At 38.3% G+C, this 16,848-nt stretch overlaps 1 protein-coding gene across 1 annotated transcript; it reads right to left on the reverse strand.

Annotated features, from left to right (window-relative positions):
* Window positions 1–1,553: 1,553 nt before the first annotated feature.
* hmx3a (H6 family homeobox 3a) lies at window positions 1,554–4,656 on the reverse strand. The gene is made up of 2 exons (XM_075484757.1): window positions 3,921–4,656; window positions 1,554–3,026 (listed from the first exon to the last, which is right to left on the reverse strand). The coding sequence occupies exons 1-2, from the start codon at window positions 4,207–4,209 to the stop codon at window positions 2,404–2,406; spliced, it is 912 nt and encodes a 303-aa protein (XP_075340872.1). The 5' UTR covers window positions 4,210–4,656; the 3' UTR covers window positions 1,554–2,403.
* Between the last annotated feature and the right edge of the window lie 12,192 nt (window positions 4,657–16,848).

Below are 16,848 nucleotides of genomic sequence, written 5' to 3' on the forward strand. Positions count from 1 at the left end.
GTGTTTTAACGAACGATACAGAAACTGCAGTTTTCCGCTTACTGTAGGATTCCGAAATATTTATGTACATAAAACATTGCATTCCAATGATTTTAAAAAAAAATTACTACTACTGTTTTATTTAATTTCTGCGCAGACCAACAGAGGCTAACGTGCGCGCCGCCTCCAAACGTCGAAGCTTCAGTCCCTCGTAAATTTTGCAGATACGCAAAGATAAGATTAGTGGGACAAGTAAAGGAAAACAAATAAAAATAAAATTCTAAAATACATGTAGCCTAGCAAAACCACGTGTAACCTTGTAACTGCAAAATCTTTCGCTCGGCCTTCTCAGTGTGATGTTTAACCTCAATCCTGTCGAGGATTATCCATTAATACCCCCAAAATAGTCATTACTGTCAAAATAGTGTTTTAATTGTGCGTTGTCCAGTCCAATCGAAAACGGCAGTTTTTTCTCAAAGCTTGTGATGCTGGAATGGCACAAGAAGCGGCTCAGACGTTGTCCTTCTTTGTTGAAAAAAAAATTGGAAAGAGTAAAACATGATCATCTATTTTTTCTATCCTATAGAAAAAAATCTATATCTTTATATTTATTTATAAATTCTACATATATGTGTATGTGTACAATTCCTAATGTTTCAACACCAAGTGTGTTTCTTCGGTAAGTTACTCTCCTCTGTTGTCCTTTGACACCTGTAGGATCCTGTGTAACAAAGTACCAGTTTAATTATTCATTTCCAATTTGAAATTTTACATCTTCTTTTACACCACCTTTTCATATGGATGACCCACTAATTAAGGTAACAACATTAATATTGGCTTTAACTGAGGAGAGACTTTGAGATGCAGTGTCTATTTACAGCCAAAAAAAGAAAAGAAAAAAAGATTAACCACTGCCACTAGGATGTGTTTTGTATGCGCGACACCCTGAAACAAATCGCGCAGTCGTCCCATCACTTTGATGTTTGCTGTACAACAGGTACTCTTTTGTCAAGAGAGACTAAAGTTCATAAAGTGGTCAAATTACGACGTTTTGTACTTAAATGTAAATCTTTCCTTGAATCTAAATATGAAAATATTAAGAAAAGTGATCACCAATCATCAAGTAATTCGAAGTAAAGACGGTGCGCTGCAAAAACAAAATAATCGGGAAACTTGCCGTACATGCTGCACACACACCCATACACACACACACATATCCACGAGAGAGGTGGGAGAAAAAAACATGTTAAGAGACAGCAGATCATACTTCGAGAGTAATTTCCTTTTCTGAATACATTACCCATAATTTTGGCAAGATGGTGCCAATTACGCATCTAATTGACCGAACCACTCTTTATGTAAAATAACGTTTCAAAGTGCAGAACAGCAAGATGATTAGCGAAACCCACCTGCCATTGTGGGCAGGCATGAAGTATTGAGACTGTGTTTTTTTTTTTTTTTCTAGCATCTGTTTTTTAAACATATAAAATGAATGTAAAAGAAAAAACTGATTTTTATCAAATTCGTTACAGAAAATAATACAAAAATGTCCAAAAACGTAAGGAATAGTCTCCATTTATTTCACAACATGTTTCAGCAATACAATATCAAAACGTTCTTTATGTTACAAGGGAGAAGCCGTATAAGGAATGTCCTCTCCCCGCGCCTCATTAAATATATACATTTACATATTTTTTACACCAGTGTAGTCAATTTTGAACCCCTCCTTTTAAAAACAGAAAGTAACTGAGGAGACGTGTCCGTGTAGAAGGAGCGAGAGAAAGAGTTGCTAACGCATAAAGCTACATGGGTATTTTACAGCTCTACAGTGTCTTGATTGTCCCCCGTCAAGCGCTTAAAAAAAAAAAAAAAAAAAAACTACATCAAAGCGTCATCTGTACTCCAACATAGATAGATGACAAAACTGGTGTTTCCCGTTTAGTGGAATCATTCATTCACAGCACACAGTCAGTGTATTGCACATCATCTGTCATCAGTTGTGGAAAAAGTAAATGAAATAAAATGAGTGCGCTAAATGATAAGCAGGCCGCGCCAGTTCTTTGTAAACAAGGTAGTATTTGTACATCACACAGAGCTGGCCTGTCCTGCAACAGTCATGGTGTGAAAACAAGGAAATAAAAAAAATAAATAAAAAAAACACTCATCAGGCAGTGTCATGGGTGGACTCCTGAGGTGATACTCATATAACAATAATAATAATGTCGGATCATGTGTAAACGGCACCCTTATTGAAAATGACACAATTTATTTGCCAAAATAGGTCCATGGTTGCCTGACAGTGACAGTCTTTTCTTAGTTTTTTTTTTAGTGTCTTCACGAGCACTGTAGTATAAAAATATTGTCTATTCTTAAACTTTTATGATAAGTTGAGACACCAACTTGTGCCATAAAACTCTGCTGGTTTCAAACCGGTCTGAGCAGCGGCACAGATGTGACGATGGGATGGGAGTAGTAGACGCCGGGGTGCGGGAATGTGAGCAGCGGCTGGCTCACGGGCACGTTGGCAGTGGCGCCTCCGCCCTCAGAGGCCGAGTTCTCGTGGTAGAGGATGGGCACTCGGACTATCCTCTGCGCCGCGGCGTGGCTCAGGTTGGCGGCCTCCAGCTCCGCTGCCAGCTGCCTTTTCCACTTGTTCCTCCTGTTCTGAAACCAGATCTTCACTTGAGTCTCCGTCAGGTGGAGGGACGCGGCCAGGCCGGCTCGCTCCGAGCTGCTCAGGTAGCGCTTCATGTCGAAGGTGGACTCCAGCTGGAACACCTGGCTCCGGGAAAAAACCGTGCGCGTTTTCTTCTTGCGGCACGGCTTCTTGTCGTCGTCCCTCTTCTTCCACTCCTCCAGTTCATCCTTTTTGGCTTCTTCTGTGTCGCTTTCCTCAAGGATTATCTCGTCACTGCTTTTGTTGTTGTTGTGATCGTCGTCCTCGTCGTCGTCTTTGGCGTCTGGCTCGGATTTGAGTACAAGGTCCGGAGAGTCTCTGTCCGTGCCAGAGGTTGGAGAGGAGTCTCTGGCTGCTGGTTTCTCTGTAACTGGAATGGAAATACACGCAATGAGATGTGGTCATAAAACACAATGGCCTGTGTGTTTGAGCATTTATTACAGCCTGTTGATACTGAAAAGTCGGTGGGCTTTGGGGAAACTTTGGTAGCCTAATAAACAGTGCCAGGATAAATGGTTTCCGTCACAGACTACACATAAATCATATCAGAGGTAGACGTGACCAATAGCACCATTATCAAATTTATTCAGAATGTAATTTTTACACCAATAAACAGATCACGTTTGGGTACATTAAGGAAATTAAATAGCCTAGTTTTAATTAGAATAATCCAGTATCTAAAATTCGTCTCTTGACACATAAATGCTAGAAAATAACTTTAGTTGTATTTTCGTTATATTATAAGCGTGCCAATTATATAGGTGCTGTAATTCCACATCAAGGGCCTATTAATCATAGTAAGAGGTAGGTAGAAAGGTTGTCACGGACCAAGCCGTAGGGGTAAGATGTGCACCGTGACTCTAAGAGACAAATCAAAAGCACGCTGCGCATCGTCACCCTCATCCAACGATTTGGTGATGTGTACTTCATTTTATGCACAGTGTGTTACTTTATTGATCTATTATCCCACGTCGTGGCATAACAAAATAGGCCTTCAGAGTACAGGGTGTTAAATCATTAGCTTACACGCTAAGCGGCGAGAGAGGAGGAGAGTTATTCCGATCACGAAAACGCACGAAATCTACTTTTATTGGTTAAATCTGTAAGAAGGTCAGTGGTTTTTGTAGCTGTTATAGGTTCTAATATGTGGTTGCTGTTTCTATGAATAGTGAGATTTATAACGACTAGCATTTTTAATAACAAAGGAGGGTAAATGTCAGACATCTAGACATCAAACTCAAAGTATCACAGCTGCAGGTATTACCTTCGGTTCTGTGTAGATGAGCGGCTGAGCTGAGGGTGTAGGGGTACCACCACGCCGATGTCCGCTCCAAGTAGTGAGCCGGTAGACTGAACCTCTGTGCGGGCAAGTCAAAGCGTGGAAAGCTGAAGTCCCCGACCTGGGAAAGGGAAAATCCTCCCTCTAATGCCGCCTTGGTGGCAGCCAGTATCGGTTTGGGCTTGGATGGTTTGCTATCACAGTTCAGCAGGTTCTTAATGAAGAAAGGAGAATCCTTGGCCGGAGCGCACGTCTCTTGCGTTGTCTCTGGCATCGCTGTTGTCGCGGTCTGAACGTGGGGGACCACGGAAGCGGGATTTTTATTTATTTATTTTTTAACGGGAGGGGAAAAAAGCACGACTTAGAGACTTGTGGTTATCCTGCGAGAAGTTCCTGTTTGCTCTTAAACTCGATTTCACACCCGGGTAGCGCTTGAAATCACGCGTCCTTCTAGGCTGGAAAAATAATCAAACAAAGTGTTTGAGATGTTAAAAAAAAAGACACGTACAAAACATGGACACGTCTATTCCCGGAGTCTTCCGTCAAAACGCAAACTGTGTCCACCGTGTCAGTCAGTCGGGCGTCTGATGCTAATGATGAAATAAAAATGTCATCCAAGTTAAATGTGGAAAGTATAGGCGATTGGGCATGTACAATGGCAAATGGGATTAAGGGAGCGACGGCGAGGGGAGGGAGAAAGAGAGGGAGAGACCATCCTCCCCTCCCTGTGCGCTCTGGCTGCAGGCTGTGTGCGCTCCCCTGTTATTGGTCTCATACAGTCCAATTAGCAGCAAATAAACACGGCGCCGTTACCGCCAAAAAGAGGGTTTGGACCGACAGAGCGAGCACCTTGTCACACAACTAAAAAAAAACTAAAAAACTCACAATCCATTCCGTGAGGTTACTGACGATATAATAGGCCTATTTGTTTTCTTTTATCCATAGGCCTATACTCTTTTTTTTTATATAGCTCCAACATATGAAGTAGGCTAGAGTCCTAAACTTCTAGAATGGTCAGAAGTCTACAGTCTATAGTGTAAAAATGTTATAAAGCCTGTGCAGACCTGCAGTCTTGCAACGATTATCCGAGGCCTGGACGTGCTTTAATTTAGTGAGTTATCTGAAACATTGTAATCTTTTTTTTTTTTTTTTTTTTTTTTTTTTAAAGGTAAATCATACTAAATCAAATCCCATCAAACGTAGGTGTGAAGTCTCAGGTTAGCAGCTATCTTATCTACACAACAACACACTGGCCAGAACCCCCACTGCCAGGCAAACTCATTCAACATTAACCGCAAAGCTTAGACAGCCCCTGTGGTATCAGAATCATGGGATTATAAATCGATTGTAAAGTCTCCTTACTTCTGTAGAGTTATTAATAAGCCTGTTTTCATCGTGGCTTGAATAAAAACAAATACGACTAACAGGACAGACACCACTTCTGCCAGCACTCTAATCGTTAAATGGTTCCCAATTTTTGCACTCTGAGCTCTGAGCCACGATATGAAAAAGGCCCGCGAGCAGACTGCAGCTCCTCAACGTGTCACCAATGGGCGATTAGATTCATATTTCTAAATCATTGATTTTCAGCGAGGGCCACTTCCACAATGTCTGCAAGTCGCGCAGTCATTTTTTCATCCCTAATCGATTTCGTTAATTTATCCTTCAGATTGCACTCTTTGTAAATGTGCTATGTATATTCACTCATTGATATTAATTGACTTGTTAAGAAGCAGCCCATTTGGTTGGGAAGAACGACGGAGAGACAGCGTCCTCTGTGGGCCACGAGGGGGAAATGCACGTGAGTGAAACGTGTGCTTGTGACTGATTTTTTTACAGCGTTGAGGGGACAACAACGTCTTAGTCGTCACGTTGTTGAAACTCCGGACAGAGCAGAGTTAAGTAAAAGAATAAGGTTATATACTGTTCATGGTGAAATCTCCAGGCAACTGATACAAGCTGATGCAAGGTTTCTCAAAAGAAAAAAATAGAGTAGAGCTCATGCATAGACTGCCATGTCCATTTCATGAGTTTATCATTTAGTTTGCTGCTCAATAGAATTATTGTGATTGTAACTAGCATTTTCATGACACAGTTGCAGGTGAAAGCCCTCTGAGACTGATTAGCAATCATATATGACTCTACAAATATATATAGAAGTCCCAACCTTCTAACAAGGGTCAGTCAGTATTTTTTATTTCTTACATGTCTTATTTATATATTTATTCATTTTGGATACTGAGACTGAATTCTTTTTAAATCCGGTACGCACACTTTACAACTTTATAGCCTATCCAGATCATGTCATTTATTTCTTTGTCAGTTTTGCTGCTGTGGCAATACTCCAATCCCTGAAGATTGTTTTGATATTGTCACTAAAGTGTCCACTAAAGCTTAGTCCACAATGAGGTGGCATTAAAGACTTTATTTTGCTATAAAGATCTAGGAAACTTACAGCTTGCAATTTCACCCTTGTTACCAATAATTGCAATTGATAATTACAGTTAGTCAACCCTGGGTCAAAGATCTTACAAAGTATTCGCAATAGTTTGACCCCCATGGGATCGTATTTCAGATGTGTACATTAGTACTTATTTTGATACTCTTATTCCTTTTCTCAAGTGGCCATAAAGACACTGAACAGAACCCAACACCAAGTTCCACCAGAGCAGCATCAGTGTATTTTGGCATTGATTCCACATGTTTCTGGAATTCTGCTGCAGCGATTCCTCAAAACAGATCCCTTTGTTTAGTGGTGGAGAGCCCCGGTGCAGTGAAACTGCGTTCAGTTGGGTTTAGAGACTGTTAGAGTTTTTAGCACAAGATTCACATCATCCTCATTCTCATCACACTATTCAGTGACCCCTCATGCTCCATGATTGCAGGAATGGTCATCCTGGAAAAGAACAGTCTCATTGTGATAGAATTGTTTTACTAGGGGATAAAGGTGATTACTCAGAATAACTCTGCTATGATTTGCAATAATCTAGGTGGACGCATAAAATGCTCCCCACCTACCTGTACATAACATTTATTATTTCATATAAACATGATGTAATATTCATCAGTAAAGAAAAACAAAGACTTGTGCTTAACTGACCTCATATCCCACCAAAATACATGTGGAAGCAAACAGCATTTGATGGACTATTATGTAATAAACTATACAATTTGGAAGCACTTCGGTGGGATTATAACACTGACTCCGGTACGGATTTATTGCAGGGTCCAGAAATATTAACACTTCATGCTTTGCTATTATCAATGCAGTTCAGCATACTAGAAAGAAAGAATACAGCAGATGCTAACCTTGAAAAGAAGCTAAGAACCTGAAAAAAAGAACAGCTCTTATTATGCATTGATTACAAACATGCAGTGAACATTGCCCAGAGGCCATATAAGCCCTCTGAATGCTCCATAAGTCTATTTTTGTTGCTCCTCTGGTAGGTTACTATGACTTTTATATTATTTATTTCAAAGCGCCCAGATATTGATTATTTCACAAGGAAAAATGACAAATGGCAGGAGGGAATGACACGGTCAGCAGGTTCTATTAGAGAAATGATAGTGTTGCTCGTGGTTTGTTAAAAGGCCCAGTTTAGATACTTTATAGGTTTACATCCATCATCATCTAATGACCTATTTGATGAAAAACACGCGCTATGGTGACAACAGCCCTGTGCAGCCAACTTTGCTTTGTAATTGCTCCCATATTAAATATAGATTTTTGTTTTGATATCTTGTGAGAATTCCTTACTGTGGGTCAGAATTGTGATAAAAGACAATGGCAAAAGCGCAGAGGGAGAAAACTGGGAAGAGAATCGGGGAAAATGGGAGGCTAAGAGATGTTGACAGTGGAACTGTCACTTTGTTATTGTGAGTTCTGAGTATAGTGGAGGAAGAATTCAGATCTTTTACTTAAGTGAGAATAGCAACACTGAGATATTAACACAATTAAAGGCAAAGCTCCAGACCTATAAATAAACTATGTCAGTATCAAAATATACAATAAAACAAAACCCCATAAAATTAGTATTTTAGTATTATTGCAGATGCATGAATACAAAGTATTTTACATTTTGTCCAGACAAATTCATGTTTATCACATTTAGTTGTGGCTTGTTTAATTCACATACATTGTATGTTACACTCTGGCAGATCTTCTGGTAAAAAAAATCACTTGAAAGTACCTGGTATCTAACTGTTAGAAAATCAGTGATGGATGGAGTATTCAGATCATTTGATCAAGTTGAAAAACTAATGTCATACTGTAAAAATGCACAACTACATTCAATTTCTGACTGTTCAGTGGGGAGTTGCTCTTTAAACTGAGTGGTGTTTCTCTGAAAAATATGTGCAAATATGCACTCTTTCCTATCTGAGTTAAGATTGTGAGGAGTTCACCACTATGAAAGAATATGTGTGCAAAGACTTAATCAGTTTCATAATAACTTGTCATTTTAAAACAACTGAATTTGGATAAAGTTCGTAATGTTATTAAAGGATTCAGAGAATTTGAAGGAATCTCTGTACATAGTGAACAATGCCAATAGCCAGTACTGACACAGAATAGCTCTGCAGTGAGAGTCTGCTTGCAGTTCAGATCGGTTAGCTACTAAAAACATTTGGTATGTTATGAATCAATAATACAACAAAGGAGGGTCTGAACTGTCAAGCAGCTGAAACATCTTATCAAGCAAAAATGTGAAAACCTTTCACTTTACAAACTAAAGTTTCCAAAACTCTTACAAACTGTTTTAAAGGATCAAAAACGCAAGACAGAGATAAAACGCCCCTGTTCCAGACTCTCTCAAAGAGGAGCATGCTGTGGAGCATATAATTTCAGAAATCAATTAAATCTTCAATTTTAAGCATTTGACTGGGCTTGTTTCACTGTCTTTTATCAACTGAGAGGATTTGAATGAACTGCAAATGACCCTGTTTCGGTTTACATATACACATTTTTAAAAAGAATTCTGACCTTTTCCAAAATGGAGTTGAACTGAAGGCATAAAATTTTTTTTTTTGCTCTAGAGCGTCATGTTTAATTCGAACTATTAGATTTACTGTCAACTGTGGTTTCATTTGTGTTAGTTTAACATTTTATGAAAAAAAAAAAGAAAATCAGATGTTTTGGATCCATCGTTGCGTTTCATTAATTCATATATAAATACACTAGTTACCAAAACTGTCACATATTGGAGTTGAAAGGGAAAGAGTCTTTAACATGTAGCAGTATGAAACAATAAAATGGTATAACATTCACATGTAGAGACCTGAAAAGCACTTGGAAAAGTAACTTTCCACCACATGGTCTTAGAATGTATTTGTCTACTTGTTAAGAGATGATTGAAGTTACAATTGAAAAGCATTAACATGTTATAATATGTTAATATGAAGTGCATTGTGCTCTTTTGCTGGCCTCTGTTTTGAAAAAAAAACTACTGGTGTGAAAAAAAGTAAGCAAGAGTCTGCCAAGGAATAACATCTATACATGTGACTTTCATGAACATGTAGTTTTCATTGGGTATGAGGAATTGAAACAGAGTTTGCACAGTATCAGACGTGGTATCAGACTGCATTCATGCAAACAGCAGCGTTTATCACAGAATCTTGTCCACCCTGTGCCCTGCTTGCACTCTTAACTGTCCATTCCAGCTGCAACGAGCCATTAAACCAATGAAGGCCACACCGAGATTGCTTAGATTTAAGTATTGCATTTAAAGGAATTAGTAGCCGTCCACTGACCCGGATAGCTTTGATTGGGATTGTGCAGGTATTGATTGTAAGTTGCCGGGCAAATCTTGAATTACGGCCTGATTAACTTTTATATGGCGCCTTGCACCATCCAGTCGAAGGAGCTCAATCTCATTCAGCTGATCTTAACTGAGAGGAATCTTGTTACTTCCTCTGTAAACAGAAAACAGCATGTTTATATGATGAGCAGGACAGCTCTTCTACTCTCTTTTTGAAATAATCAGAAAACATGTTGCCTAGCATGTACCATATGAGCACGTAGAAGACATATTCTCCTTTTTTATCCCCCCTATTCTCATTTTATCTCCATTTTATCACCCTTTCTCTTTCTTTATTGTTTCTGAGCAGGGATGATGACCTCTGTAAAGTTTGGATAGAAACAGTCATTGGAGTGATGTAGCCCTTTTTCTCCATCATGAGCAGTTTTATCGGAGCCCTGCAGGCACCCAGCCTCAATGTCCATCCTCTGTTCTTCCAAAAAGTCTTCCCTGGATCGTGAGCTTTTACCCAGCCTACCGGTATGTGTCATTACAAGTCGGTAATCTGGAGAAGGTAGCAGAAAAGTTCTCATCAGTGTCAGACTGAGATATAGATATAGGCCGGGTAACAAATGGCCAAATGCACAGGCAGCAGAGCACACCATCAATAAAGCAATTTCTTGTGTCATAACAGCCACGCTTTTCCTAAAGCCAACCTTTCAAAACTTTTCCCTCTGCAAATCGCTGCAGCCCCACCATTAGAGTCCTGCCTTGTGAATTTAATGGATTTCGTACAAATAATATTCCACCATAATGGAAAAGGTTGAAGTCACTGAAGACAGATGAAGTCATAAACACGTATAATTGAGAATCAAAGACCGATAAATTTTAAACTGCTATCCATTTTCTCTTTTTAGATGATGATCTATGTCAGCGCAGCTGCAGGAAAATGGAGGAGATTATGGGGGAAAATTATAACAATAAATTTTCTAAACATACACCTTGATTATGCTTCGATTTTTTGGAAGGATAGAGGGCGAGGGAGGGGGTTAGAAAGAAAGCTGGGATTGCTGAGAGCTTGCCAGCTAAATGGCACCATAAAATAGGTTCCCTGCTCTTTTGCCTGCAGAGCATAGGCATGCCTGGAGGTGTGATTTCCCCCCTCTAAATGGGGGAAATGAATTGTGTAATTTATGGCAAACGTGCACACAGTGAGATTAGATCAGCATATCCCATCAAAGGAACAACAATCAATCAGCCTCTAGTTAACAGCTTGAAACACATAAACCAGGGCACCTAATGGCTTTCCAATTTAACAGATTGATAGACTTATCCGGTCCTAAGGGATGAATTAAGAAAACTGGGTACTTTCACAGAGGCACTAGTACTTTTGACAAGACCTTTTCCCCCCTCTGGCTTACTTACTATCTTTTTGTCTGAATAAAGAGACAAGGTTAACCTCAAAATAAAGAGAAAGTCTATTTCCCTCTTTTTTGCCTCTGTTAGAAAAAGCGTTCTGGAGCTTATTTGTTATTCAGATGAGGCGGGAGTGGAAGTGTGTCAGATGTGGAGAATGGGCTCATTTTAATGACCTGATTATCGCGGGTCATTTGGAACTGTGAAATCAAGGGAGCTATTCAAAGCCACTTAACAATAACTAAATGTGACCCCAGCGATCCATTCAACCAAGAATGTCGTTTTAAAAAAAGGAGGCTTGTTTGTTTCATATCTTATTAATCACATAATTGATTGATGCAAACATAGCCACGTAAAAAAAAAAAATTGAAAGCATTAGACATTTTGGAAGCCATGCTCTCTTCTGTGTTGAAAATCAGGATTTCTTCTTCTGCATATTTGCAAGTATGTAGCTAACTTAACAGGTCATGATGGCTGGAAACTGGGGGAATAGCTTCCCTGGACTCTCCAAACAAAAACAAAAAAATTCCACAATAAATTATCAAATCTTGTTTGTTTAATTCTTTTGAAAAAATACTTTAATTGGCTATTGTAAGGAATTCAGTACAGATTGTTTGTTCACTTCCAGCAGAGATTTCAGGTGTCACATTTACTAAGAGAAGGTCTGTTTTCCCTCTTTATCCTTTCTAACAAGTTGACCTGGTGATGAAAATTCATTAAAAAAAAGTTACTGTATTATTGTGACTATAATTATAAAAGTAATTATGTTATTGTGACATTTTCTAAAATCATGGCTGAGATCAACTTTTCATAAAGCATTTCAAGCCTCAACACTACTTCTGAAGTTAAAAACTTTTAGGAGTAGGGAGGAGGTGTTTCAGTACTCTCATCTTCTAACAAGTATATTGATGTTGTAAAAGAGCAATGAGCTCATATGAAAGCGGTGACAAAACAACTGGAAAAAAGTAATGTTATAGCAGTCATGGCTTTTATTAGAAAGTAGTTGTTAAGGTCATCAACTAATTGAGGTGACGGTTCTTTGCCCATCTGTTGTGGTAGATTTGCATGCCAATCGACAGCTACTGATAGAGACAAGCAAGAAATTACAGAAGTTGATGAAAGCTGAACCATTTTCTGTCTCTTTGTATCAACAGGGATGTCACCAGCAAAAAATAACAAACATAGTTACACCATCGTTGATACAATTGTTCATTCTATGATCCTTATTACTTACTGTGCGTTTTTATTTATCAATTTGTTTCACATTAATTTAACTTAATCTATCCTCAATTAGGTAAATTAACTGTTTTTGTTGTCATTTTTTTCTTTTGTTGGTATTTTCTTTTTGTGAGTGTGTTTTAACCGATAACCAATGACAATTTATAGAAAATCTGTCACACCTAAGATAGTTATTTCATTCATATAGCACTTTTCAAGAGCTAATGTTACAAAGTGCTTCACAGGCCAAAAATGTAATTTGAAATTGCATGGTAGGGAGTAAAAAATTATAAAAGCATAAAATAAGACAAACTAAATAAATCCCTTTACTTTCTAAAAGCTTGAACATGCAACATACTGAAAGTGTGACTTGTGCAAATAAGTTAAACATTTCTACCTTCTCATAGATCAGTGGCTATGAAGACACAATCAAATAAGGTTAACTGGCTGTACTGCCTATTAAAGAGCTTGACAAACCCAAAGCCTTGACCCAGAGAACTCGTGTAATGCACACTGAGTGTCACCACATTATCTTGTCCTCATCCAGTGAGACAGGTGATCTTTCTGTGTCACTGCATAATTGAGGAGCTGTTGGTATCTAGGATGTGATCCTGAGAGGAATGAGAAAGTGTTACCTTAGAGCCCTACAAGCAGATCAAACTTGAGAGAGATAAGAACCACAGACAGGGTGCATCCACAGGCCAGAGATGGCTGACAATCTCCCCGCAACTTCAATCTCTCAGACAGCCTCTGAATCTGGTGAAGCAGAACATATACACATACCTGATGTGTGAAATCCAGTGTAATGTGGCTGAACTCTATAAGGAAGAGTCATCAGATCTACTCATCAGTAATACTAATGTGGAGCACTTGGGTCAATTTCCTCTAACATCAGACACTTCAGAAAATGGATTGAGATCCAGCTCATGGGTTAGGAATGAGCTAAAATTGATTACTGATTGATCAATAAATTGGATAATGAATAAGAGCCCATTACTAACCAATCAAAACTAACAGCACTTTAAATGCCTGTTTCTGCCAGTTACTGCTTTTCTATCAGCCTAGTTGGGAACCTCCAGCTGTCTGACAAACTACAGGATCAATGCTCCAAAACTAAAGTGGACAACAGAGGAAACCACCAAACACAAAACAGGAACAAGACTGTTAAACAAAAAATAATCTAATTTCCCAGGTCGAAGACCAAAGAATGTGTTTTCGTACTTGATACTAATATCCTACGCACAGACACAACTTTGCTGACCCTCTTGTTCTGTAGGTGAATATAGTAAGGAGCACATGATCACAAAGTACGGCGAAACATGATTGTCCCCGCTCCTCCCTCCTTGTGACGGACAGTAATGGGTGTTTGTTTACTCTCTTCTCTCCTTCTCTTGTGTCACAGGGTGGTAAAGATGGCTATTACTGTCACCTGATTAGCATGGCTCCTCTGCCTGTTCAAGAGGCTGCTTAATAAGAGGAAACTTGAGCAGAGCAGAGCCAGTGTGAGCTAAAGATTCATATTTGTGAGGACACCTCTGTCATTGGGTACAACACCAACTTTGCAGTAGTTGGAGGAAAACTCTTGCTTGTTTCAAAATGACAATGCCCCCTGACAGCAGCCATGTTCCACTATCTAGTGAAAAGCCAGAGGAATGGAAGCGTCAAAGTCCATTAATTTGGAATGAGTTGTTCAACATCACACGCAGTAAGGTAGATGTTCAGGGCCTTTATTTATTCATTATTGAACTTGTTCATTCCCTGCTCTAAAGGGCCACCCGATTAGACTCATTTTCTTCAGGGGGTGCTACTTATTCATTGTAGCAGAAAGAGAAATGTCTTACATCTGTCATATTGTCCATTCTTCATTCACTCTTAATTCATTTCATTGTGTTTTTTACTTTTTTGATTGTTAAGTTTTACACTTTATTCTACACTTTTGCACGGTGACCTTGAGTGTCCTGAAAGGCATCTATAAATTAAATAAAACTTTCATTATTATCAATGACAATCTTCCTATTTTGTTTTTGTCATTTTTCTGAATATATAAATCATTTTTGTTGTTGTTCTATTTCATCATTGAATGGCAACAAAAAGATATCTGAATTGTAACAGGAGTAATGCCTCTGAGTGAGTTATGTCAAACTTATTATAGGGATGGGAATTTCTGCTGCCATCATAATACAAATAAATTGTTTAATCAATGATCAGTTTATTTGTTAGCAATTAATGTAGTTCAAATGCATCTTGGTGTCATGCATCATCAAGTTATCATGCAACTGCACACAGCTACATTTTCAATAATAAAATGGTACAATCAACCCTTTTTTGCTTTAACAACCATTTTCTGTTCGACAACCACCACCATGATCATTTGGTTAGCCATTGCCAGTTTATTAGTCTGGATCCAGAAGTCCCTCTGGATCTCAGTTCTGTCATTCTCCACATACGTTAGATCATTATGCAAGTTGGTTCTGGGACAGTTTATATGCTGTAGCATTGTATGTATGGAACTGATTTAAGTATGCTTAATAGGCACTGACCCATAAAAGTGGCTTCAGTGTATCAAGCCTATTAAACAGAATACCTTCTACACCAAATTCTATTAACTGCACTTTCAAAATAACCCGTATTTTTTGGATGATTAACAAGATCTGTAGAGTACATAAATGTAAATGAATATCAACACACTAATTCATAGTTTGTTTGGAACTTAATTTATCTTAATTACTATCAAAAACTTAAACAAAAATCATTTCAAATGTTCAAACTTTATTCCTGATGGTGAGGAGTCAAACACTGTCTCTGCCCAATAAAATTGCACATTTAATTAAGTATTCACACTAACCCTCCATCTAACTCCATCTTCCTCACATCTTAACACACCCTACAGTCCTCAGAACAGGAAAATGAACTGTTTAATGGACGCTATGTGTGACCTGAATGTTTATTTTCTTCATTATGTGCAGACCAACCATAAAGAAAATTACAGCTTTACATAAACTAAAATACTGCGGTCTTTGTGATTGAACTATTTTACGGTCATTGTTATTTGGAGCGGATGATGAGCTCTTACATCAAACAAATTCATAGAAGAGTAAAAGCATAGATTTTAATATACTAGTTGAATAGAATGTACTCAAACAAAACATATTTATTCAAATAAACATTTATTTGACACCTCAAAGCAGTCTCACCAGAAAACATGCAATAGGTGACATTGCCCACATGTCCAAAATGCAGTGGCGTCAGAATTCAGGATTTTTAATTGTGAGAGGGCAACCTATCCTCAGGCTATTGTCGGCCACAGTTCATGTGACATGACTCAAATTGTGGCACATGAATATAAAAATTCTAGATGTAACCAAGTAAATCAATGTCAACCATGACTACTTAGTTTTAACTCCTAACACTACTAAAACATGGCGAGTATGAGACTAGCATACTATTACATGACTTTACACTTTCATCATAATAAATAAAGTTTTAAAAAACACAGATGCCACTGTTGTTATTACAAGTAATGTTTAGAAAAAAAACCTCTGTGGCAGATGCAGCAACTAGATCCAAAACAACGCTATGAGGGAAAGTAAGAAAGAAGAGGTATAGTGTACAAGCAAGACAAAGGACAAGAATAAGCATTTAATTGGATTGCACTGCTGGAGAGAGCAAAGAGAAAAACAGGATGACAGACAGATTCAGAGTTAGCTTCATTGTTGCAATCGGGAAGTAATAACTGATTAGCTCCCCTTTTCTGTCGTGTTTGCTTTGCTTGGCTCTGTATGCAGGTTATTCATGAAAAGAATATGATCATGATCATTTCTCCCCCTCCTCTGTGTTGGCTGTAAATTATAGGAGATTGCAGCTGTGGATGATTCCTCTAATAAAACTAATGAAACATGTATATGGATTCTCGACATTAATTTTAGTGGTCTGTATAAGTCCTTCCAGAAATATAGAACATTATCATCCATATATCGTCATTTATCAGAGACTGAAATTTAAGTTATATATAATATATATTAATATAACCTCAATGTAATCATTTCTGCCTCACAGATTAAACGTCAGTCAGCCACCTCAGTCCTGTTTCAGACTAAAGAGGAAATAAGTTTTTCTCATGTCAGTTTTAGTAAATTTCACACCAAAGCCTTTCAAAATGTTTTGTCTTGCAAAATACAGTATATATACAATGCTCTAATTCACACATAAGCCACATTCAGGTCCTTCAAAAATGTGAATCAGGAAAATCGAACTGTATTTTAGATCAACTACTAGAACATTCAATTTTTTTCTTTTTGTGAGCATGTTTGTTCATCACAGTATATAAAAATATAACAGTCTTATTCTTGTTAGGTCCTGCAACATTGCTTACTTTTTCTCTTGACATATTTGGTGTTTTCAGGAGGAATTTTTTTTTCTTCAGCCTCAAAAACATGACAAAAAAATTCACAGGTATTGCTGTGCATGTACAGGGTTCACCTCGCCTCATCTCTCATTGTGTCTGTCTTTTCCATATGTATGCCACATTGTCAAATCTCGCTAAA

The sequence above is a fragment of the Odontesthes bonariensis genome, chromosome 2 (genome assembly GCF_027942865.1).
Source record: "Odontesthes bonariensis isolate fOdoBon6 chromosome 2, fOdoBon6.hap1, whole genome shotgun sequence".
Classification (NCBI taxonomy): Eukaryota; Metazoa; Chordata; class Actinopteri; order Atheriniformes; family Atherinopsidae; genus Odontesthes; species Odontesthes bonariensis.